At 39.2% G+C, this 19,277-nt stretch overlaps 1 protein-coding gene across 2 annotated transcripts in view; it reads right to left on the reverse strand.

The window, feature by feature from the left end:
* The window catches only part of TRERF1 (transcriptional regulating factor 1), a 508,752-nt gene that overhangs the window by 55,615 nt on the left and 433,860 nt on the right, over window positions 1-19,277 (reverse strand). The window contains exon 13 of one of the 2 annotated variants that reach the window (XM_053712362.1): window positions 17,112-17,189. The exons of the other annotated variant lie outside the window; for it this stretch is intronic. Coding sequence (XP_053568337.1) covers window positions 17,112-17,189 — 78 coding nt within the window. The remainder of the gene's footprint in view (window positions 1-17,111; window positions 17,190-19,277) is intronic. 2 annotated transcript variants of the gene reach the window in all.

A 19,277-nucleotide genomic window follows, 5' to 3' on the forward strand; every position in this document is an offset into this window, starting at 1 on the left:
ACCAAAAACACGCCGCCGTAGTGACAGGAATAATGCATGAAATTGGTTGGAGGAGGAAACCTTGCTGAACAAAAATCTTTTTAAGCAAACCCTCCAATTTTTTATCCATAGGATCTTTGAAAGCACAATTGTCCTCAATGGGAATAGTCGTGCGTTTGGCTAGCGTAGAAACTGCCCCCTCAACCTTAGGAACTGTTTGCCATGTGTCCTTCCTTGGGTCGACCATGGGGAACATTTTCTTGAATATAGGAGGTGGGACAAAAGGTATGCCTGGTTTCTCCCACTCCTTAGACACTATGTCCGCCACCCTTTTAGGTATCGGAAAGGCATCAGGGTGCACCGGGACCTCTAGGATTTTGTCCATTTTGCACAATTTTTCTGGAATGACTAAAGAGTCACAATCATCCAGCGTATTTAGTACCTCCTTAAGTAAGGCGCGGAGATGCTCTAACTTAAATTTAAACGTCACAACATCAGGTTCTGCCTGTTGAGAAATTCTTCCTGAGTCAGAAATTTCTCCCTCCGACAAACCCTCCCTCACTGCCAATTCTGACTGGTGTGAGGGTATGACAGATAAATTATCGTCAGCGCACTCTTGCTCTACTGTATTTAAAACAGAGCAATCACGCTTTCTTTGAAATGCTGGCATTTTGGATAAAATATTAGCTATAGAATTATCCATTACAGCCGTTAATTGTTGCATAGTAACAAGCATTGGCGCGCTAGATGTACTAGGAATCGCCTGCGCGGGCATAACTGGTATTGACACAGAAGGAGAGGATGAAGAACTATCCCCACTACCTTCATTTGATGAATCATCTTGGGCAACCTTATTAAATGTGACAGTACTGTCCTTACTTTGTCTGGACGCCATGGCAGAATTATCACATACATTTGAAGGGGGGACCACCTTGGCCTCCATACATACAGAACATGATCTATCTGAAGGTACAGACATGTTAGACAGGCTTATACAGGCTATTAATGCAATAAAACCGTTTTTAAACAAAACCGTTACTGTCTCTTTAAATGTTAAACAGAGCACACTTTATTTCTGGATATGTGAAAAACTATGAAGGAAATATCCGATCTTTACCACATTTGCACCCTAGTGTCTTAATGCCTTAAAAGTATTGCACCCCAATTTTCAAGATTGTAACCCCTTAAATGAGGAAACCGGAGCTGTTTAATCAATTAGTAACTTTAAAACCACTACAGTCTCAGCCACAGCGTTTGCTGCGACTTCACCTGTCCTTGGGGGTTATACGATACCAAAATAAGCCTTCCAGGAACGTTTTTAATGGCCACCGGACCCAAAAGAAACTGCGCAATTATCGCGCGAAAATTAGGCTCTGCCTACTAGAGTGAAAGGCCCTTCCTGACTGGGAAGGTGTCTAAACTACTGCCTGGCGCCTAAAAACGTTCCCCAATTCTCAGGTTTTGAAAAAACACTTAAAACATCATATAAATATTGAATAAAGCAATCGATTTAGCCCACAAGAGTGCCCATTAATAAGCCTTCATTCTGTTATGAGTCTAAGAAAATGGCTTACCGATCCCAAAGAGGGAAAATGACAGCCTTCTAGCATTACACAGTCTTGTTAGAAAATGGACTAGTCATACCTTGAGCAGAAAAGTCTGCAAACTGTTCCCCCCAACTGAAGTTCTCTGGGCTCAACAGTCCTGCGTGGGAACAGCAATTGATTTTAGTTACTGCTGCTAAAATCATACTCCTCTTTTAAACAGAACTCTTCATCCTTTTCTGTTTTAGAGTAAATAGTACAAACCGGCACTATTTTAAAATAACAAACTCTTGATAGAAGAATAAAAAACTACAACTAAACACCACATACTCTTCACCATCTCTGTGGAGATGCTACTTGTTCAGAGCGGCAAAGAGAATGACTGGGGGGCAGAGCCTGAGGAGGGGCTATATGGGCAGCTTTTGCTGTGCTCTTTGCCATTTCCTGTTGGGGAAGAGAATATTCCCACAAGTAAGGATGTCGCCGTGGACCGGACACACCAATGTTGGAGAAAATAGAAAATCAATTCCAGAATAAGTTTATCTAAGATAGGCTGTGATCGTCATCAGTGGGTAGAGTGTTTATAAAAGAAAAAATACAACATAGTGTAGCGAGTTGATGCAAGAGCGCAAATTGCGCATAAAAGTGGTGCTTACCAGATGGTGAATAAAAACGGCACTTTCAAAGTAGGACAAGTCAAGGCGTTTCAGCTCCTATGTGTTGGGCCTTTTTCAAGAGTCTTGCTTTTCACATTATTCATTTTTAATGTTATATGTTTTTATGAGTCTTAAATGTTTCACCTTAATCAAACTAAATCGGAAATCCTGTATATCAATCTACCACAAAAAAATCTCTGTGAACTTTCCCATATTTGCCTCCTAAAAAAAACTTGACCAACTTACATGCTTAGGTATTTATCTGAAAACCGCACCTGAAAATCTCTTTGACACCAATTACCCAAGATTTATTCTCTTGTAGAAATAAACCTATTTCCTGGCTAACTCCACAAACGGAAGCACCTAAAGGTAGGTTAAAAGAGATTTATTGTCATAACACTTGGGTCAAACAAACTGACGTTTCAGGCAGCAAGCCCTTAATCATACATAGCTAACAACATATAGTGTGTCCTTATATAGGCCCACCTACACCAAGGTAACAATCAGTTTCTTTTCTAGCACCACCTAGTGGTTATAACACATAACAGGTGTGTAATTTTCAAAGCATATAATCATGTTTATGCATGGTGTGAATAGCATATTAAAATCAATATATACATAACAGCATATAATAACAGATATGGAATACCATTCTATCCAAGGATTTTCATATACAGGTTATATTATACACTAACTATTTATAAGTACAAAACATTACAAGAACAAGGTAAGGTCTAGCTCCTTATTTAGGCCATAGTATTGCATAGCATTTAATTTGTGTATCCAGAATGCCTCTTTTCTTTTAAGGATCAACTCCCTATATCCCCCCCCCCCCCATCTAGGGTATGGTATTGCATTTATTACTTGAAAACAAATCTGGCTAATATTATGCCCACATTGCAGAAAATGACTAGACACTGGGGCCTCCTGATTGTTACATCTGATGTTACTTTAATGTTAAATGATTCCATCGCGTACCCTACGGGTGGTCTGTCCAATATAAATTCTACCACACGGGCATTTTATAAGTTATATGACATATTTGGTATTGCATGTAAAATATCCCGTTATGGTAAATTTTTTGCACGTAAGTGGATGAACAAAAGTAGGACCCTTTATTATTGAATTACAATTTCCACAGCCTAAGCATGGATAACAACCCTGTTTTTCTCCTGTTAGGTAACTTTGCTTAATCCCTCTTGTACTGCCTAAATCTGTATGGACCAATTAGTCTCTTAGATCTTTTCTCCTCCTAAAAGCAGGCATGGGTGGTAACTCAAATTCTGCAATGTCTGGGTGACACTTCTGTAAAATAGACCAATGTTTCCTTACAGTCTTCATTATTTCACCACTATGGTTGCTATGGTCCATAACCATTACCAAACGTTTATCTTGTTTGTTTGTTTTTGATGGGGGGGACAACTGGAGACTGCACATTGGTCAACTCTTTCTGAACCAACCCTTGGGGGTAATCCCTATCCTTAAATTTCTTTGCTATATCGTTAAATAGTTCCCCTAGCTTTTCTTCCTTGGAAACAATGCATTGAACTTGCATGAATTGACATTTCTGGGATGAAAGCTCTGAAAGCTCTTCAGGCTTAGCATTGTGGAGCCCCTATCTCGCTCATACTGAGAACCTTTGTTTGCAAAAAACTCTTTAGCTTAATTGATCTAAAAACTGTCACAGAGGAAGGTGTATAAAGAGTTACTAAGTGATTTTAATGGCAATTAATGTTATCGTAAACATTGCTGTACGGATGGGTATAATATCTAAAGAAGTGTCAGAATTTCTGATCAAAGAGCACTCACGTATTCCAGTTTTTTATACTCTCCCCAAGGTGCACAAATGGCTTGATAACACCCCAGATAGGCCAATTGTGGTTAAATGTTTTCTGATATAATTTTCCTGGATAAGGTGTTTCAGCCGTTTGTGCCCCATGCCAGCTCCTATATTAAGGATACTGTGGACTTTCTGGAGAAATTACATCATTTAAATTTGGTTAGTGACAAGTGTATACTATTCACTTTGGATGTCAGTAGTTTGTACACTGCTATTAAACATGAAAGTGGCATTGCAGCAGTAATGAAGGTTCTATTTAACAGTAATGAATATTCAATGCAACAGAAGGTGTTTTTTGAAAAACTATTGAGGATTGTTCTTTACTAAAATGACTTCTTGTTTCAGGATTAATTTTTTCTTCAACTGCAGGGAATGGCTAAAATTTTTGTTTAGTTTGTTAAAATCTGTTAGTCTATATGCGTCATTAGCTAAGGTCTAGGAGTGTTAGCAATTGATCCTCTCAACACCCAGTAAAACCAAATTTGGTCAACTGTCTCCCTGTTGTCTAAAATCCAAGCAGCTGATTCATACATGGAATAAGTAGTGTTAATTTTGTTAAGTATCTCCTGCCAGGAGAGAGTGCCAGTTTTCCAGTATTTAGTAATACCTATCCTTGTGATCGTGCATACTATTTTAATGAATATATTGATTGGTTTATTTAAATGGGGAAGACTTTCATGAAGCAAAGCTTGGGCCTGAGTGAGTCGGATATTTTCATCCAAAATATTGTTGAGTAAAAGAGATAGGGCATCCCAAATAGACCTAACCCTGTCGTATTCCCACCATAGATGACTATATGTGCCTAGTTTTTCACACCCTCTGTAGCAGAATCTATTCCCCGCAGGAATCATATGTGCTCTCTGAAGTGGCGTAAAATACCATCGAAAGGTAGTCTTAATCGCATTTTCCTTTAGGTCCACACTTAAAAGTCCCTTATCAGTAAGGCCTAATAAGTCAATCCATTTCTGCTCTTCTATCTCAAATCCTAAGTCCCTCTCCCATTTCAACATCAATGGAGTTTTAGAGTGAATGTGTGACGTCTGGATGGCTACATACAGCTTTGAAATAGTGTGTTTTGTTCTATGGGGGGACTTGCACAAAGCTTCCAGACTAGTGGTGGGTTGAGGCAAAGTGCGGTCTTGAAATTTTCTGAAGGAGGACAGTATCTGTAGATACAAGAACCAATTGAGCGACAGTGGGGCAATTCTATCTTGTAGCAGAGTGTATGAAATAATTTTCCTATTGATTACCAGGTCTGCTACCCTATAGAGCCCTTTATTGCTCCATTTATCGACTAGAGTACGGTGTTCTCGGGTTAGTAGATATCTAATTGGCATCACCCAAGAATATTGTGGTCTCAATATGGTGGTTTTGGCTAATTTAGTCCAAGAGTTCAGAGTTGATTCAAGGGAAGGTGGATCAGTCCGCTGTCTAGTAGAATTATGCGGATGTGAATCCCAAAGTATGTCTGCTGGTGTATTCCAGCCTCCCATTTCGGCCTCAAGAGTGGGCCAAATGGTGTCTAAACCAGGCTTATCCAGGAGTGTCGTTTGAGCTAGTCTAGCTGCATGGTATTAATCAACCAGGTTAGGTACTCCCAACACCCCTATTGTTTTATGTCTTGTAAGTATGGTCGATGCTATTCTAGGTGACTTTTTCCCTCTGATATATTTTAATAGTTCCGATTGAAACCTAATAATTGGGATTCTTATTGGGAGTGCTCTAAATAGATACAATATGCGTGGTAAAATGTTCATTTTGACCGCTGCTATGCGGCCATACCAAGAGAACGAATATTGTGACCATTTTTGAAGGTCTCGACGGATGTCTCTAAATAAGGGTATATAATTGTATTTATATAATTGTCCAATTTGGTTCGTGACGTTTATTCCCAAGTATTTTATGGTATGTTTGGCCCACTTCATAGAGAAGTTGAGTTCTATAAGCTTCTGTGTTTGGTTTGGTAATACAATTGGAAGGACCTCACTTTTATCCAATTTAATCTTGTAACCTGAGATAGCAGAAAAAATATCTAAGAGTTGGTATAAGTTAGGGAGTGAAATAAGCGGCTTGGTGATAGTCAGCAAAATGTCATCAGCAAATAAAGTCAATTTATATTCAGTGGAGCGAATTTTGAAACCTGATATGTCCGGGGAACCTCTTGTGCTCAACACACAGGGCAAATAAAAGAGGCGAGAGAGGACATCCCTGTCTAGTCCCGTTTAATATGGGAAATATCTTAGATTTATGACCTGTTGCCGTAACTTGTGCAGTAGGGTTGGAATAGATTGCTTCAATAGCTGTAATGAAAGGACCCTCAAATCCCATATGTCGAAGCACCAGTAGTAGGAATTTCCAGTCAATCCTATCAAACGCCTTCTCCGCATCCAAAGATAGGAGCAGAGAAGGCGTTTTGGTTTCGTATAAATAATGAATGGAGTCAATTATACGTCTAATATTGTCTGGGGCTTCCCTATCTTTTATAAAACCAACTTGGTCGGGGTGAACCAAAGTAGGCAATATCGACTTAAGTCGGTTAGCAAGAATTTTAGTAAAGATTTTGAGGTCTTGGTTGATAAGAGAAATGGGGCGATAATTTGAACAAAACTTGGGATCCCTACCAGGCTTGGGTATAACCACAATTTTAGCCGCTAGTAATTCTGAGGGGATAGAGTGTCCTTCCAAGATATGGTTACATAAATTTGTTAGACGGGGGACCAATATTGATTTGAATAATTTATAATATTCCCCAGGGAACCCGTCTGGGGCTGGAGCTTTGCCTTTTTTAAGGTCTTTAATCGCCATAGAAACCTCTATGGATGAAATCTGTGCATTTAATGAGTCCCTATCTTTCTCTGATAATTTATTTAAGTTAGCATCTTTAAGAAACTCTGTCGAAGAAAATTCTATATGAGGGGAGTGTGCAACCTTCTTACCATCGTACAATCTCCCATAGAAGTCAGCAAAAATGTCTACAATCTCCTGAGGATGGGAGACTGGGATTCCCCTCTCATTTATTATAGTTGGAATAGCAGATGCTTTGCATCTCTCACGGATCTTGTGGGCTAAATATTTGTCAGGTTTATTGGCAAATATATAGTATTGCGTCTTTAATCTCAAAAGTGCTTTGGTCGCCATAGAGTTTAGAATACTATTTAGTTTGTCCCTTTTTTTGTTCAGGTCTCTCAATATATTTTGGTTTTGGGTGCGTTTGTGCTGAGTTTCTAGAGATTTTACTTCATTTTGTAGTTGTGTTATCATGGTTTTGTTATGTAGGCATATGCGAGATTTAGTTTGGATCAGTAGACCTTCTCATGAATGCTTTATGTGCCGCCCCCTCCCCGTCCACACATAGCAAAATGACGAACATGACTCCAAAATAACACTTGTGAAGAAAGAGAAAAAAAGGGAAAAAAACATACAAATAAGGAAAAAAGCCATATTCCATATGGCTGAGAAAAAATTGTGAGATCTCCCTTCAATTGAAGGTGAGTAAATTCCATATAAAACAACAACATTGAGGGGGAGATACCTTATTATCTAACATACATTCAAACAGTGAATTATTGATTAGTTTGGCATCAATAAATTAACAAATAATGAAAATATTAACACATTGTATATGTCACCCAACAGCTGGTGACAAAGCCTTAGTGAGCAACACACAGTTCTTGATTGTTGTTAATGGGATAGTTTTCTGTTTTTTCTTATTAATTGTTTGCCATTTGGATTGTTTGAATTCCCTCTGGGGAAGTTGAAGGTTCTTAACTTGTTGTGGTTGTGTATCTGTCGTCATTGACGGTGGGTCCAGTCCCAGTATCTTGCAGGCACTAGGGATCTCTTCCACTTCTTTGATAGATATTGCTTTACCATCTTTAATGATGTGGAGTGCAAAGGGAAAGTCCCAACGGTATTGAATTTGATGTTTTCTTAGCATCGCTGTCAGGGCTCTCAGTAGTTGTCTTTTTTGGAGAGTTCTCACACTTAAGTCCTGATAAAACTGGACAACCATCCCCTGAAATTTAAGTGTCGGGTTTTGGCGTGATGCTGATAAGATTTTTTTCCTTTTCTTGGAACACCAGAAGTTTTACGATAACATCTCTTGGTGGGGCATCATCCTTTGGTCTAGCTCTAAGTGCCCTATGTGCCCTTTCAATAGTATAAGTAGCTTCATCTTTATCACCTGCTATTGCTTTGAAGAGCTGCTGTAAATAGACTAATAAGTCCTTATTTAGAACTGCCTCTGGGATGCCTTTCAGCCTGATATTATTGCGTCTACCCCTATTCTCGAGGTCATCCATTTTATCTTGTAGCTCAGAAATAGTCTGTTGTTGGGAGTTGATAACTTCAGATATTGAGGTAATATCCTCTGAGACTGCGTCTTTATGTTCTTATAAGTTTTCAATCCTGCCCCCCAGTTCAGCAATATCAGACTTTATATCTGTTAAACTACTTGTCACCGCCGAGTGCATAGAGTCTATTTTCTCCCAGAGTCGGTCAAAGTTTGAAGAAATATCCTGCTTTGAGACTAATAGACGTAAGTCCGCTCTTGTAACAGGGGTTTGATCCCCTTCAGTATTGATAAACTCCATATCTTGTTCAGCTTCAGCCTCCTCATCTATGCCACTCTCTGTAGTAGTTTTGTTGTTCTTAGGCGGCCTAAAGTATGGGTTTATTGTCTGAGGTTTAATGGACTTGTCAGACTTAGTTAGCCTTTTAGATGCCATTTTAGAGTGCTATTTTTGATCTCTCTTTTATTTTTTATTTTTCTCCTGTTGTTTAAAAAATAGCAAATGTTCAGCCCAAGTCCAGCCACCCACGAAAATCTATTGAGGAACTCCACTAATTTGAATAATAATGAGTGGGTTTCAAGCAGCTTATGATTAAGGCTGCTAACACTCGATAGTTGTGTAATAACTCCTGACTTCCCTTCTCATATAGTAGCTTCTATGTCTAGGAACTTGTGTAAAAAGTGCACCACCACGTGTGTTCATTAAATTATGTGACCATGTGTTGTACCAAGGATCTGAAAATCTATATCCTCGGATTCCCATTAGGTCTGCTCATCCTAACCCCACCACCGGCATTAATGTAGCTTGTATCTCACTGTAGGGCTAATTCTTATCTCCTCTTACAAATAAGGTGCACTACCATCTCGTCTCACACAGCCGCCATTTTAACTCTATGTGAGTTGCGGCCTCATTGCGGAGCGGATCGATGTCGGACCGAGAGTATTCAATTCACTCACCTCGCCACTTCTGGGTTGCTCCGATTGCCGCTCCCTTTGTTACTATGATGAACCGGAGCCGACCGGCTGTCCCACAGCTCCTTGTCTGTGAATTGGAGGTAGGTGATTTCAGGAGGTCGCGTGTCTGAGATGGCTCATCACTGCTGCAAGAACCCTTGCATTAACGCAAAGTCTGTCTTCTGAAAGATCACATGGGAACCAGAGCTAGTGTCACTTATACAGCTGATAGCTGTCAATAGGTTAATTTAAATGCTGTAGATCACTGTTTGAGCTAAATTTCTCCCGGAGCTCAGAGATTAAGCAGCCATCTCTGAGCTTAGTCAGGCTCCGCCCCCCCTATATATTGATTTTAATATGCTGTCCACACCATGTATAAACATGATTATATGTTTTGAAAATTACACACCTGTTATGTGTTATAACCACTAGGTGGTGCTAGAAAATAAACTTATTGGTTACCTTGGTGTAGGTGGGCCTATATAAGGACACACTATATGTTGTTAGCTATGTATGATTAAGGGCTTGCTGCCCAAAACTTCACTTTGTTTGACCCAAGTGTTATGACAATAAATCTCTTTTAACCTGCCTTTTGGTGCTGCCGTTTGTGGACTTTGCTTGGGAAGGGTTTACAGCACCCTTGTGTCGGCATGCACCTGACAGTAGTGCTGTGCTATTTGAGTGAGTACAATATCACTATTTCCTGGCTATTTAGAATAGGAGTGATAAGGATGAATATTCTCACACAGATCTTATACTATCTACAGCCATTACTCGTTCATCTACCCCCCAATTTCTAGCACGACTCCAAGGAGTCTTGGAGGAATACATTTGGAAAAATATTAAACCCTGTATAGCCAAACACATCCTGTATCTCTTCATCAACATCTTGTATCAACATCAAATAGAATTGAGAATTAACTCATGAGGCAAGTTGTGGGTTCAAAAAGGCAGAACAATATCATGAACACCTAACTTGGGCACCCAGGGCTGGATTGCCCCAAAATCAAGACCCCACTATCTAGCTTCTTACCCGCAGATTCACAAGTTCTTTCGGGAATGGGACAAAACCCTACAGGAACATTCTCACATTTCATCCAACCCCTCACCACTAGCCCCATATATTGATAACCCAGAAATACCCTTTCTTACTCCCTACCAATTTGACATAGATAACATGCAACTAGCTCAAATAGCATTCGATAGAATCACTTCTAACAACACACTTGAACCTTTAGAGGAACTAGCTAACTCAGGTTTCCCCTTTCGTGGGTCTCTTACACACAACTAAGACATTACCTCACCTCCCATAAACATAAGTTTTTAACTAGACCTCTTACCTTTCTAGAAACATTGTGCCAACTTTCCACCCCTCCCTAATAACAATCAACTACCGACTACTTCTACACCCCAAGGGCACTCCCACTCCAACCTTAATGCATTGGAACAGGGAACTTCCACACCCACTTGAGTACAAAGACAGGGGAAAATACTCTGCATTCACACAAAGTCCTCCATCACAGTTAGAGTTTTGGAATCAAACTATACATTTCTGTCTAGGTGATACTACACGCCAGATAAACCTAAGAAAATATTTAAGAAACCAGACGGAAAGTGTTGGAGGGGATGTGGGGAGGATGGAACTTACCTTCACATATGGTGGGACTGTAGATTAATCTAACCCTACTGGCGGCCTATTCTTGACACTGCTTAATCAAAATTAAACACTTGCTAGAACCCTGAACTCTTGCTTTTTCATAACATCCCTATTTGAGATAACCAGCCAAAGAAACTCTTATTTCTTATAATGCTCATCAGTGCTACATCACTCATCCCTAGGTACTGGAAGTCTATGACCATTCCCTCTATTGAAGAGTGGAAAGTCAAACAGAAAGATACTTATTAATGGAAAGATTCCGTTACCTACAAGATGGAAAAATAGAGATCAACGAGACCATGCCGGAAACCTGGAAGCCCAATACTGACGTTTGATTTATAACACCACTTATACACTATTATACCACTCACCCCTTTTTTTTCTTCTCTCCCCTTTCTTCCTATGTTTCATTTTCATTTTCTGCTCACACCCATCTCACCTTTCACTCCCCTCTCTCTCCTTCACCATACTTCCCTTCTTTATGACAGCTGCTTTAGCAGCCTTCACATGCCTCTTTCCTATCACTTAAACACCAGACCAGTTCTTTTAGATACGTTTTGATGATGTTTTGAAGCAAACCAACTATATTCACTTTTACAAGTTTTCTATTGATATAATTTTGCAATAGTTAAAAAGAAGAGCCGAGACAACATGAAGGACTTCAACTATTAACCATTGGCTATGAAACCTTAGTGACTTCTATTTCAGGATTACAAAACTATGAGATGCATATCAAACCATTAATGCAATTGCCATATACTGGAACCATTCTTGTATTGGATGTCCATGTTGTACTTTACTTTCTTATATTTTGTACACCTTTTCAATGTCTCAATAAAAAAATAAAATAAAAAAAAAACTTGCAGATAAACCCTTATCCATATCAAATCCTGAAAGATGGAAAGAGAAAGAGGCGCCTGATGGTGTAATAACGTGGAGGCAGGCAAGTAAAACGAGTACAAATATCCAAGTACACTCACAAGCCCAGGTGCACATCTAGTGCAATAATCAGCAAGCCGAGACTTCAGAGCCGCTCAGCTGACTCAATCTACTGGCAGGGGACTGAACAGGAACACGTCCTATGGAGAAGTCAGCAACCTCAGGATTAGGTGACCAAAGTGCACTTGTAGAATATACCTCCAGATAGTACTCAAGTACCTAAAATGCCCAATACAGCATCCAAACAACTAGAGCAAGGTAGGAATTAAAAATGGTACTTTTTTTAAAAACAATTAAAATCAATGTAAAATACACAGGAACACAGCAACGCGTTTCTCAGCGAGTGTGCTGTTTCATCAGGCTGTAGTGTTCCTTACGAACCTTGCTCTAATTATATTAACAAAGAGCCAATCACAAAAGTGTATAGTAACACACCCATGCATCAAACACACCCTATTGGATCACTGACCGGCATCCGTGTACAACTACCTCTGAAAACACAGAAGTATGTGTGACGTGGTGCAACCAATCAAAGTTTGAGTGAAGACTACACCCACCAAATCGCTACTTCCCATTGAACAAGGATGCTGGTAAATGAGCCAATCACACAACTGTGTGTGTTATCAACAATATGTTCAAGTGTGTAGGCACGCAATATATCAGTACATGAATGAACATTGGCAACCCTCGATAATATACCTTCAGTCATAGTGCTCTATAATACGGCACCAAAATCTGATTGGGCTCCGTAAGAGATAAGCTCTGAAGTCAATTTTGCTCCATAATTAGTTAAATGTAAATGTTACGACAGAGCCAAAAGCGGGAACGCCCACTATATAACTGCTCTCAATTGGGTCTAAGTGCTAGTGGGTTTAGCCAATAACATGATGGGAAACATTATTGCTGTCACATTTGAACAAAATTAGCATACAAAACAGAAAAAAAGCATAAACTTCCCCAATCATAGTATAAGTGATACATAAACAATCTTTCAAATTGCATTACTGCTATACTAAAAAACAACGCACTATATATTCAACATTAGTATTACATATTAGATAAACGGACCGCTGTAGCCCGCTGATGACAGGATATAAACATTATTTTGAAGTATTTAGTATATTACAATAAAAGCGTCAAGATCAATTTGATGATACATTGTGAATTAACATAGAGCTTCAGAGAAATTTAATTATCGTATATGTGTTATTTATGCGTACATAAAGCCTAAATTCCAACAGGTAAATCCATTTATGTAACTCATGCATTATGCAAGGAAAATACTTGTACATTTAAGGCAATCCAACACAATTATTGATAAAAGAACTCATCAGATCACTATGTCAGCACTGAACTACTCTTAGCATGACAATTGTGGATTACTTACAAACGGCTAGATTTAGAGTTTTGTCGGTAACGACCCGCGTAGCTAACGCTGACTTTTTTCTGGCCGCACCTTTAAAATAACTCTGGTATTGAGAGTCCACAGAATGGCTGCGTTAGGCCCCAAAAAAGGAGCGTAGAGCATATTTAACGCAACTTCAACTCTCGATACCAGAGTTGCTTACGGACGCGGCCAGCCTCAAAAATGTGCTCGTGCACGATTCCCCCATAGGAAACAATGGGGCTGTTTGAGCTGAAAAAAAACCTAACACCTGCAAAAAAGCTGCGTTCAGCTCCTAACGCAGCCCCATTGTTTGCTATAGGGAAACACTTCCTACGTCTGCACCTAACACTCTAACATGTACCCCGAGTCTAAACACCCCTAACCTTACACTTATTAACCCCTAATCTGCCGCCCCCGCTATCGCTGACCCCTGCATATTATTATTAACCCCTAATCTGCCGCTCCGTAAACCGCCGCTACTTACATTATCCCTATGTACCCCTAAAAGTTCAAAGCTCTTTTACCTTACCAGCCCTGAACAGGGCCCTTTGCGGGGCATGCCCCAAAGAATTCAGCTCTTTTGCCTGTAAAAAAAACACATACAATACCCCCCCCAACATTACAACCCACCACCCACATACCCCTAATCTAACCCAAACCCCCCTTAAATAAACCTAACACTAAGCACCTGAAGATCTTCCTACCTTATCTTCACCATACCAGGTTCACCGATCAATCCAGAAGAGCTCCTCCGATGTCCTGATCCAAGCCCAAGCAGGGGGCTGAAGAGGTCCATGATCCGGCTGAAGTCATCATCCAAGCGGGAGCTGAAGAGGTCCATGATCCGGCTGAAGTCATCATCCAAGCGGGAGCTGAAGAGGTCCATGATCCGGCTGAAGTCTTCTATCAACGGCATCTTCAATCTTCTTTCTTCCGGATCCATCTTGCAGACCTCCGACGCGGAACATCCTCTTCAACCGATGGATGATGACTTCAGCCGGATCATGGACCTCTTCAGCCCCCTGCTTGGGCTTGGATCAGGACATCAGAGGAGCTCTTCTGGATCGATCGGTGAACCTGGTATGGTGAAGATAAGGTAGGAAGATCTTCAGGGGCTTAGTGTTAGGTTTATTTAAGGGGGGTTTGGGTTAGATTAGGGGTATGTGGGTGGTGGGTTGTAATGTTGGGGGGGGGTATTGTATGTGTTTTTTTTACAGGCAAAAGAGCTGAATTCTTTGGGGCATGCCCCGCAAAGGGCCCTGTTCAGGGCTGGTAAGGTAAAAGAGCTTTGAACTTTAGTAATTTAGAATAGGGTAGGGCATTTTTTTATTTTGGGGGTCTTTGTTATTTTATTAGGGGGCTTAGAGTAGGTGTAATTAGTTTAAAATTGTTGTAATATTTTCTGATGTTTGTAAATATTTTATTTTTTGTAACTTAGTTCTTTTTTATTTTTTGTACTTTAGTTAGTTTATTTCATTGTATTTATTTGTAGATATTGTATTTAATTAATGTATTGATAGTGTAGTGTTAGGTTTAATTGTAGGTAATTGTAGGTATTTTATTTAATTAATTTATTGATAGTGTAGTGTTAGGTTTAATTGTAGGTAATTGTAGGTATTTTATTTAATTAATTTATTGATAGTGTAGTGTTAGGTTTAATTGTAACTTAGGTTAGGATTTATTTTACAGGTAATTGTGTAATTATTTTAACTATTTTAGCTATTGTACCTGGTTAAAATAAATACAAAGTTACCTGTAAAATAAATATAAATCCTAAAATAGCTATAGTATAATTATAATTTATATTGTAGCTATATTAGGATTTATTTTACAGGTAAGTATTTAGCTTTAAATAGGAATAATATATTTAATAAGAGTTAAATTATTTCGTTAGATTTAAATTATATTTAACTTAGGGGGGTGTTAGTGTTAGGGTTAGACTTAGCTTTAGGGGTTAATAAATTAATTAGAATAGCGGTGAGCTCCGGTCAGCAGATTAGGGGTTAATGTTTGAAGTTAGGTGTCGGCGATGTTAGGGAGGGCAGATTAGGGGTTAATACTATTTATTATAGGGTTAGTGAGGCGGATTAGGGGTTAATAACTTTATTATAATAGCGGTGCGGTCCGCTCGGCAGATTAGGGGTTAATAAGTGTAGGCAGGTGGAGGCGACGTTGTGGGGGGCAGATTAGGGGTTAATAAATATAATATAGGGGTCGGCGGTGTTAGGGACAGCAGATTAGGGGTACATAAGGATAAAGTAGGTGGCGGTCGGCAGATTAGGGGTTAATTATTGTAGGTAGCTGGCGGCGACGTTGTGGGGGGCAGGTTAGGGGTTAATAAATATAATATAGGGGTCGGCGGTGTTAGGGGCAGCAGATTAGGGGTACATAAGGATAACGTAGGTGGCGGTCGGCAGATTAGGGGTTAAAAAATGTAATCGAGTGGCGGCGATGTGGGGGGACCTCGGTTTAGGGGTACATAGGTAGTTTATGGGTGTTAGTGTACTTTAGAGTACAGTAGTTAAGAGATTTATGAACCGGCGTTAGCCCAGAAAGCTCTTAACTACTGACTTTTTTCTGCGGCTGGAGTTTTGTCGTTAGATTTCTAACGCTCACTTCAGCCACGACTCTAAATACCGGAGTTAGAAAGATCCCATTGAAAAGATAGGATACGCAAATGACGTAAGGGGATCTGCGGTATGGAAAAGTCGCGGCTGAAAAGTGAGCGTTAGACCCTTTTTTGACTGACTCCAAATACCGGCGGTAGCCTAAAACCAGCGTTAGGAACCTCTAACGCTGGTTTTCACGGCTGCCGCCAAACTCCAAATCTAGGCCTAAGTCTTTCAAATAGGGATTGATTATCACAAGTGTATTGTTTAAATGTGAAAAAATGCATAAGTTCCATAAGATAAACAAATGTGTATTTCACCAGATTAGTAAATGTATAGTTCAAGCCTTTCGTTAGATTACTGCTTCAGCACTTTTAGCCAACCACCGTTGGCAGGATTATAGTAGCACTATAAACTGTGGGGTATCTTCATCAGACCCCACAAGTACGTTCCATTGGTAAGAAACTCAGAATAGGAGTTAAGATTTTCCAATCAACATATCCACAAATAGCCAGATAAATATATATCTCACAAATTATGAGTAAAAATCTATTCTATATCATCAAAGTTTCTAAAGCCTAATTGAGACAATACCACCTAATATTTCATCAAAAATAGACCAGTGGTTCATCGAATGTGTTGGAGGTGACTAGCAAATAAGTGGATAAGCAGGTCAACACAATAATATTAAAATATACCACTATAGAAAATAGATGGTCACACACAGGATACACAAGGCAAAGTACCTAAAATGCAGCCAGATCAATATTCATATTTAGGCCCATAGGATGAAGGGTCTTCAGCTTGTGGATCCAGTATGTCTCCCTCTGTCGAAGCCTCACAAATCTACTATACATGTGTGACTGGGGTATAAATTCAATCGGGATTATCTTATAACAGTCAGGATTGCCATTATGTTTGTTGTGACAATGTTTGATTACACTATGTGATTTTTTGTTATTGATCACACTACATGAGTGTTCAGACCACCAATGGCTGACCCGCCTAATCGTGCGGCCAATGTAATGTATCCCACAATTACAGGTTAACAAATAAATCACATAGTGAGATGCACATGTGAGTATATCCTTAATAGGGTAACTTTTTTTAGTTGTATGAGACATAAAACTAGTCTGCCCATGGCCAATATGATGGCACATCTTGCAATTTCTAGCAGCACATTTCAAAACTCCTCTTCTAGGTCTACAGGGCAAACTACTTACAGCTATCTTATTTGATGTGATATTGGTCTTACCTAAAGTAGGAGGACGATAGTGTCTATCTGTTGTATCATTAGTATTATTGCTGTTATTCTTATTCACCAGTGGCGACTCTAGGAACAATATATAGGGGGGGAACATAAGATATCACAGTCAAAACTGGGGGGGCCATTTTAATTTTTTACCACTAAATCATAGCACTGAAAAAAACTAAATAAATTATATATAAATAAGATTACAAAATACCAGAGTAATGCGGTTTACAATGATACCTTTTTATTGTACTAACCTAATACTTAACAGACAAGCTTTCGAGAGTTTCCCTCAGGTATTAATTCAGACCTGAGAAAGAGAGGAAAACTCTCAAAAGCTTTTCTTTATAGTTTAAGAAATTTCAGCAAACACCAGGGCTGTGTAAATAGTCCCATATGTTAAATATGTCACTAATGAAGTCCAATGAACAGACCCTGAGTGTTTTTTGGTGTGTGTGTAACTATCTAATACTAAGTACCATGTACCAATTTTACACAGCTAGCCACTTCCTGCTTTAAAATGAAAATTAGGCACACACACACTGAGGCACACAATCGGGGCACAAACACACACTCAGGCACACAAATAGGCACATTCATACACACAGAAAGGCACACTCAAAGACACACATTTAGACAGGCACTCATGAAACACAGACAGGCACACTCAAAGACACATAGTGGGCCGCCACTAGAAATTTTGGGGCCCCTGACTAAACCATTGGCCGGGCCCCCTTTCCCCAGTTCAAGTTTTGGCCAAGTGACTAAAATGTGTGAACACATTATTACATTTGACTACACTGAAGAATAAAGGTAGTAACACACATACAGACACATCACACATTTACATGCACACACATACACACTTGCTCACATGCAGATTACCTATACTGTTTTATAGTCTGGTGGGAGTGGTGATCTATCTGGAATAATGTATCACAATATTTTAATGTTGTTGCTAAACTACTTTAATACAAATTTCTGACATAATGCAACACTGCAGCAATATTAGTCAGCGCCCTTAGGCAATACGTTGTCCCTAATAGTTCAGAACACAGAGCTGCCTAAAAAGTCAGTGGAAAAGAAAAATTTGGTGAAAGAAACTCTCACATACAAAGACACTAGAGACAATACAGGGACTCATCCACTGCCCTTCAAGCGAAAGTATCAAGAATCTGTGACAATAGCCTAGTTAAAATTGTTAGTTCACAACTATATATTATGTTATCCTTCTTGAAAGGTGGTTCTGGGTTGGTTATAGCAAGGAGGACTACAAGTTTCTCCCTCCTTTGCTCTAAGAGCTATCAGATTGTCTAAAATAGAAGGAATGGGCACCTGGTCCTCAATCTGTAGTTATTAAATACATTAAAAGGCTGTACAAAATGTTTGCCATCCAAGATGTACAAGCCTTTGGATGTTTACGTGTTGAGGTGAAAACAAAATTCTGATTATTTTTTGAGCATAAAAATATTTACTTTAATATATAAATATAAATTTTATAAACACACACACATATATAAATAACACCAGTAGGTTGCACAGCACTGAGCATGGGATATGCTTATACTTAAGCTTTTATATTCTCTCATTTGACATAAAACATAATTTATGTAAGAACTTACCTGATAAATTCATTTCTTTCATATTGGCAAGAGTCCATGAGCTAGTGAGGTATGGGATATACAATCCTACCAGGAGGGGCAAAGTTTCCCAAACCTCAAAATGCCTATAAATACACCCCTCACCAAACCTACAAATTCAGTTTAACGAATAGCCAAGCAGTGGGGTGATAAAGAAAGGAGTAGAAAGCATCAACAAAGGAAATTTGGAAATAATTGTGCTTTATACAAAAAATCATAACCACCATAAAAAGGGTGGGCCTCATAGACTCTTGCCAATATAAAAGAAATGAATTTATCAGGCAAGTTCTTACATAAATTATGTTTTCTTTCATGTAATTGGCAAGAGTCCATGAGCTAGTGACGTATGGGATAGCAATACCCAAGATGTGGATCTCCACTCAAGAGTCACTAGAGAGGGAGGGAATAAAATAAAAACAGCCATTTTCCGCTGAAAAAATTAATCCACAACCCCAAAAAATAAGTTTATTTTCATAATTGAAAGAAAAAAACTTAAATCAAAAGCAGAAGAATCAAACTGAAACAGCTG

Source organism: Bombina bombina, chromosome 4 (assembly GCF_027579735.1).
Source record: "Bombina bombina isolate aBomBom1 chromosome 4, aBomBom1.pri, whole genome shotgun sequence".
Taxonomy (NCBI): Eukaryota; Metazoa; Chordata; class Amphibia; order Anura; family Bombinatoridae; genus Bombina; species Bombina bombina.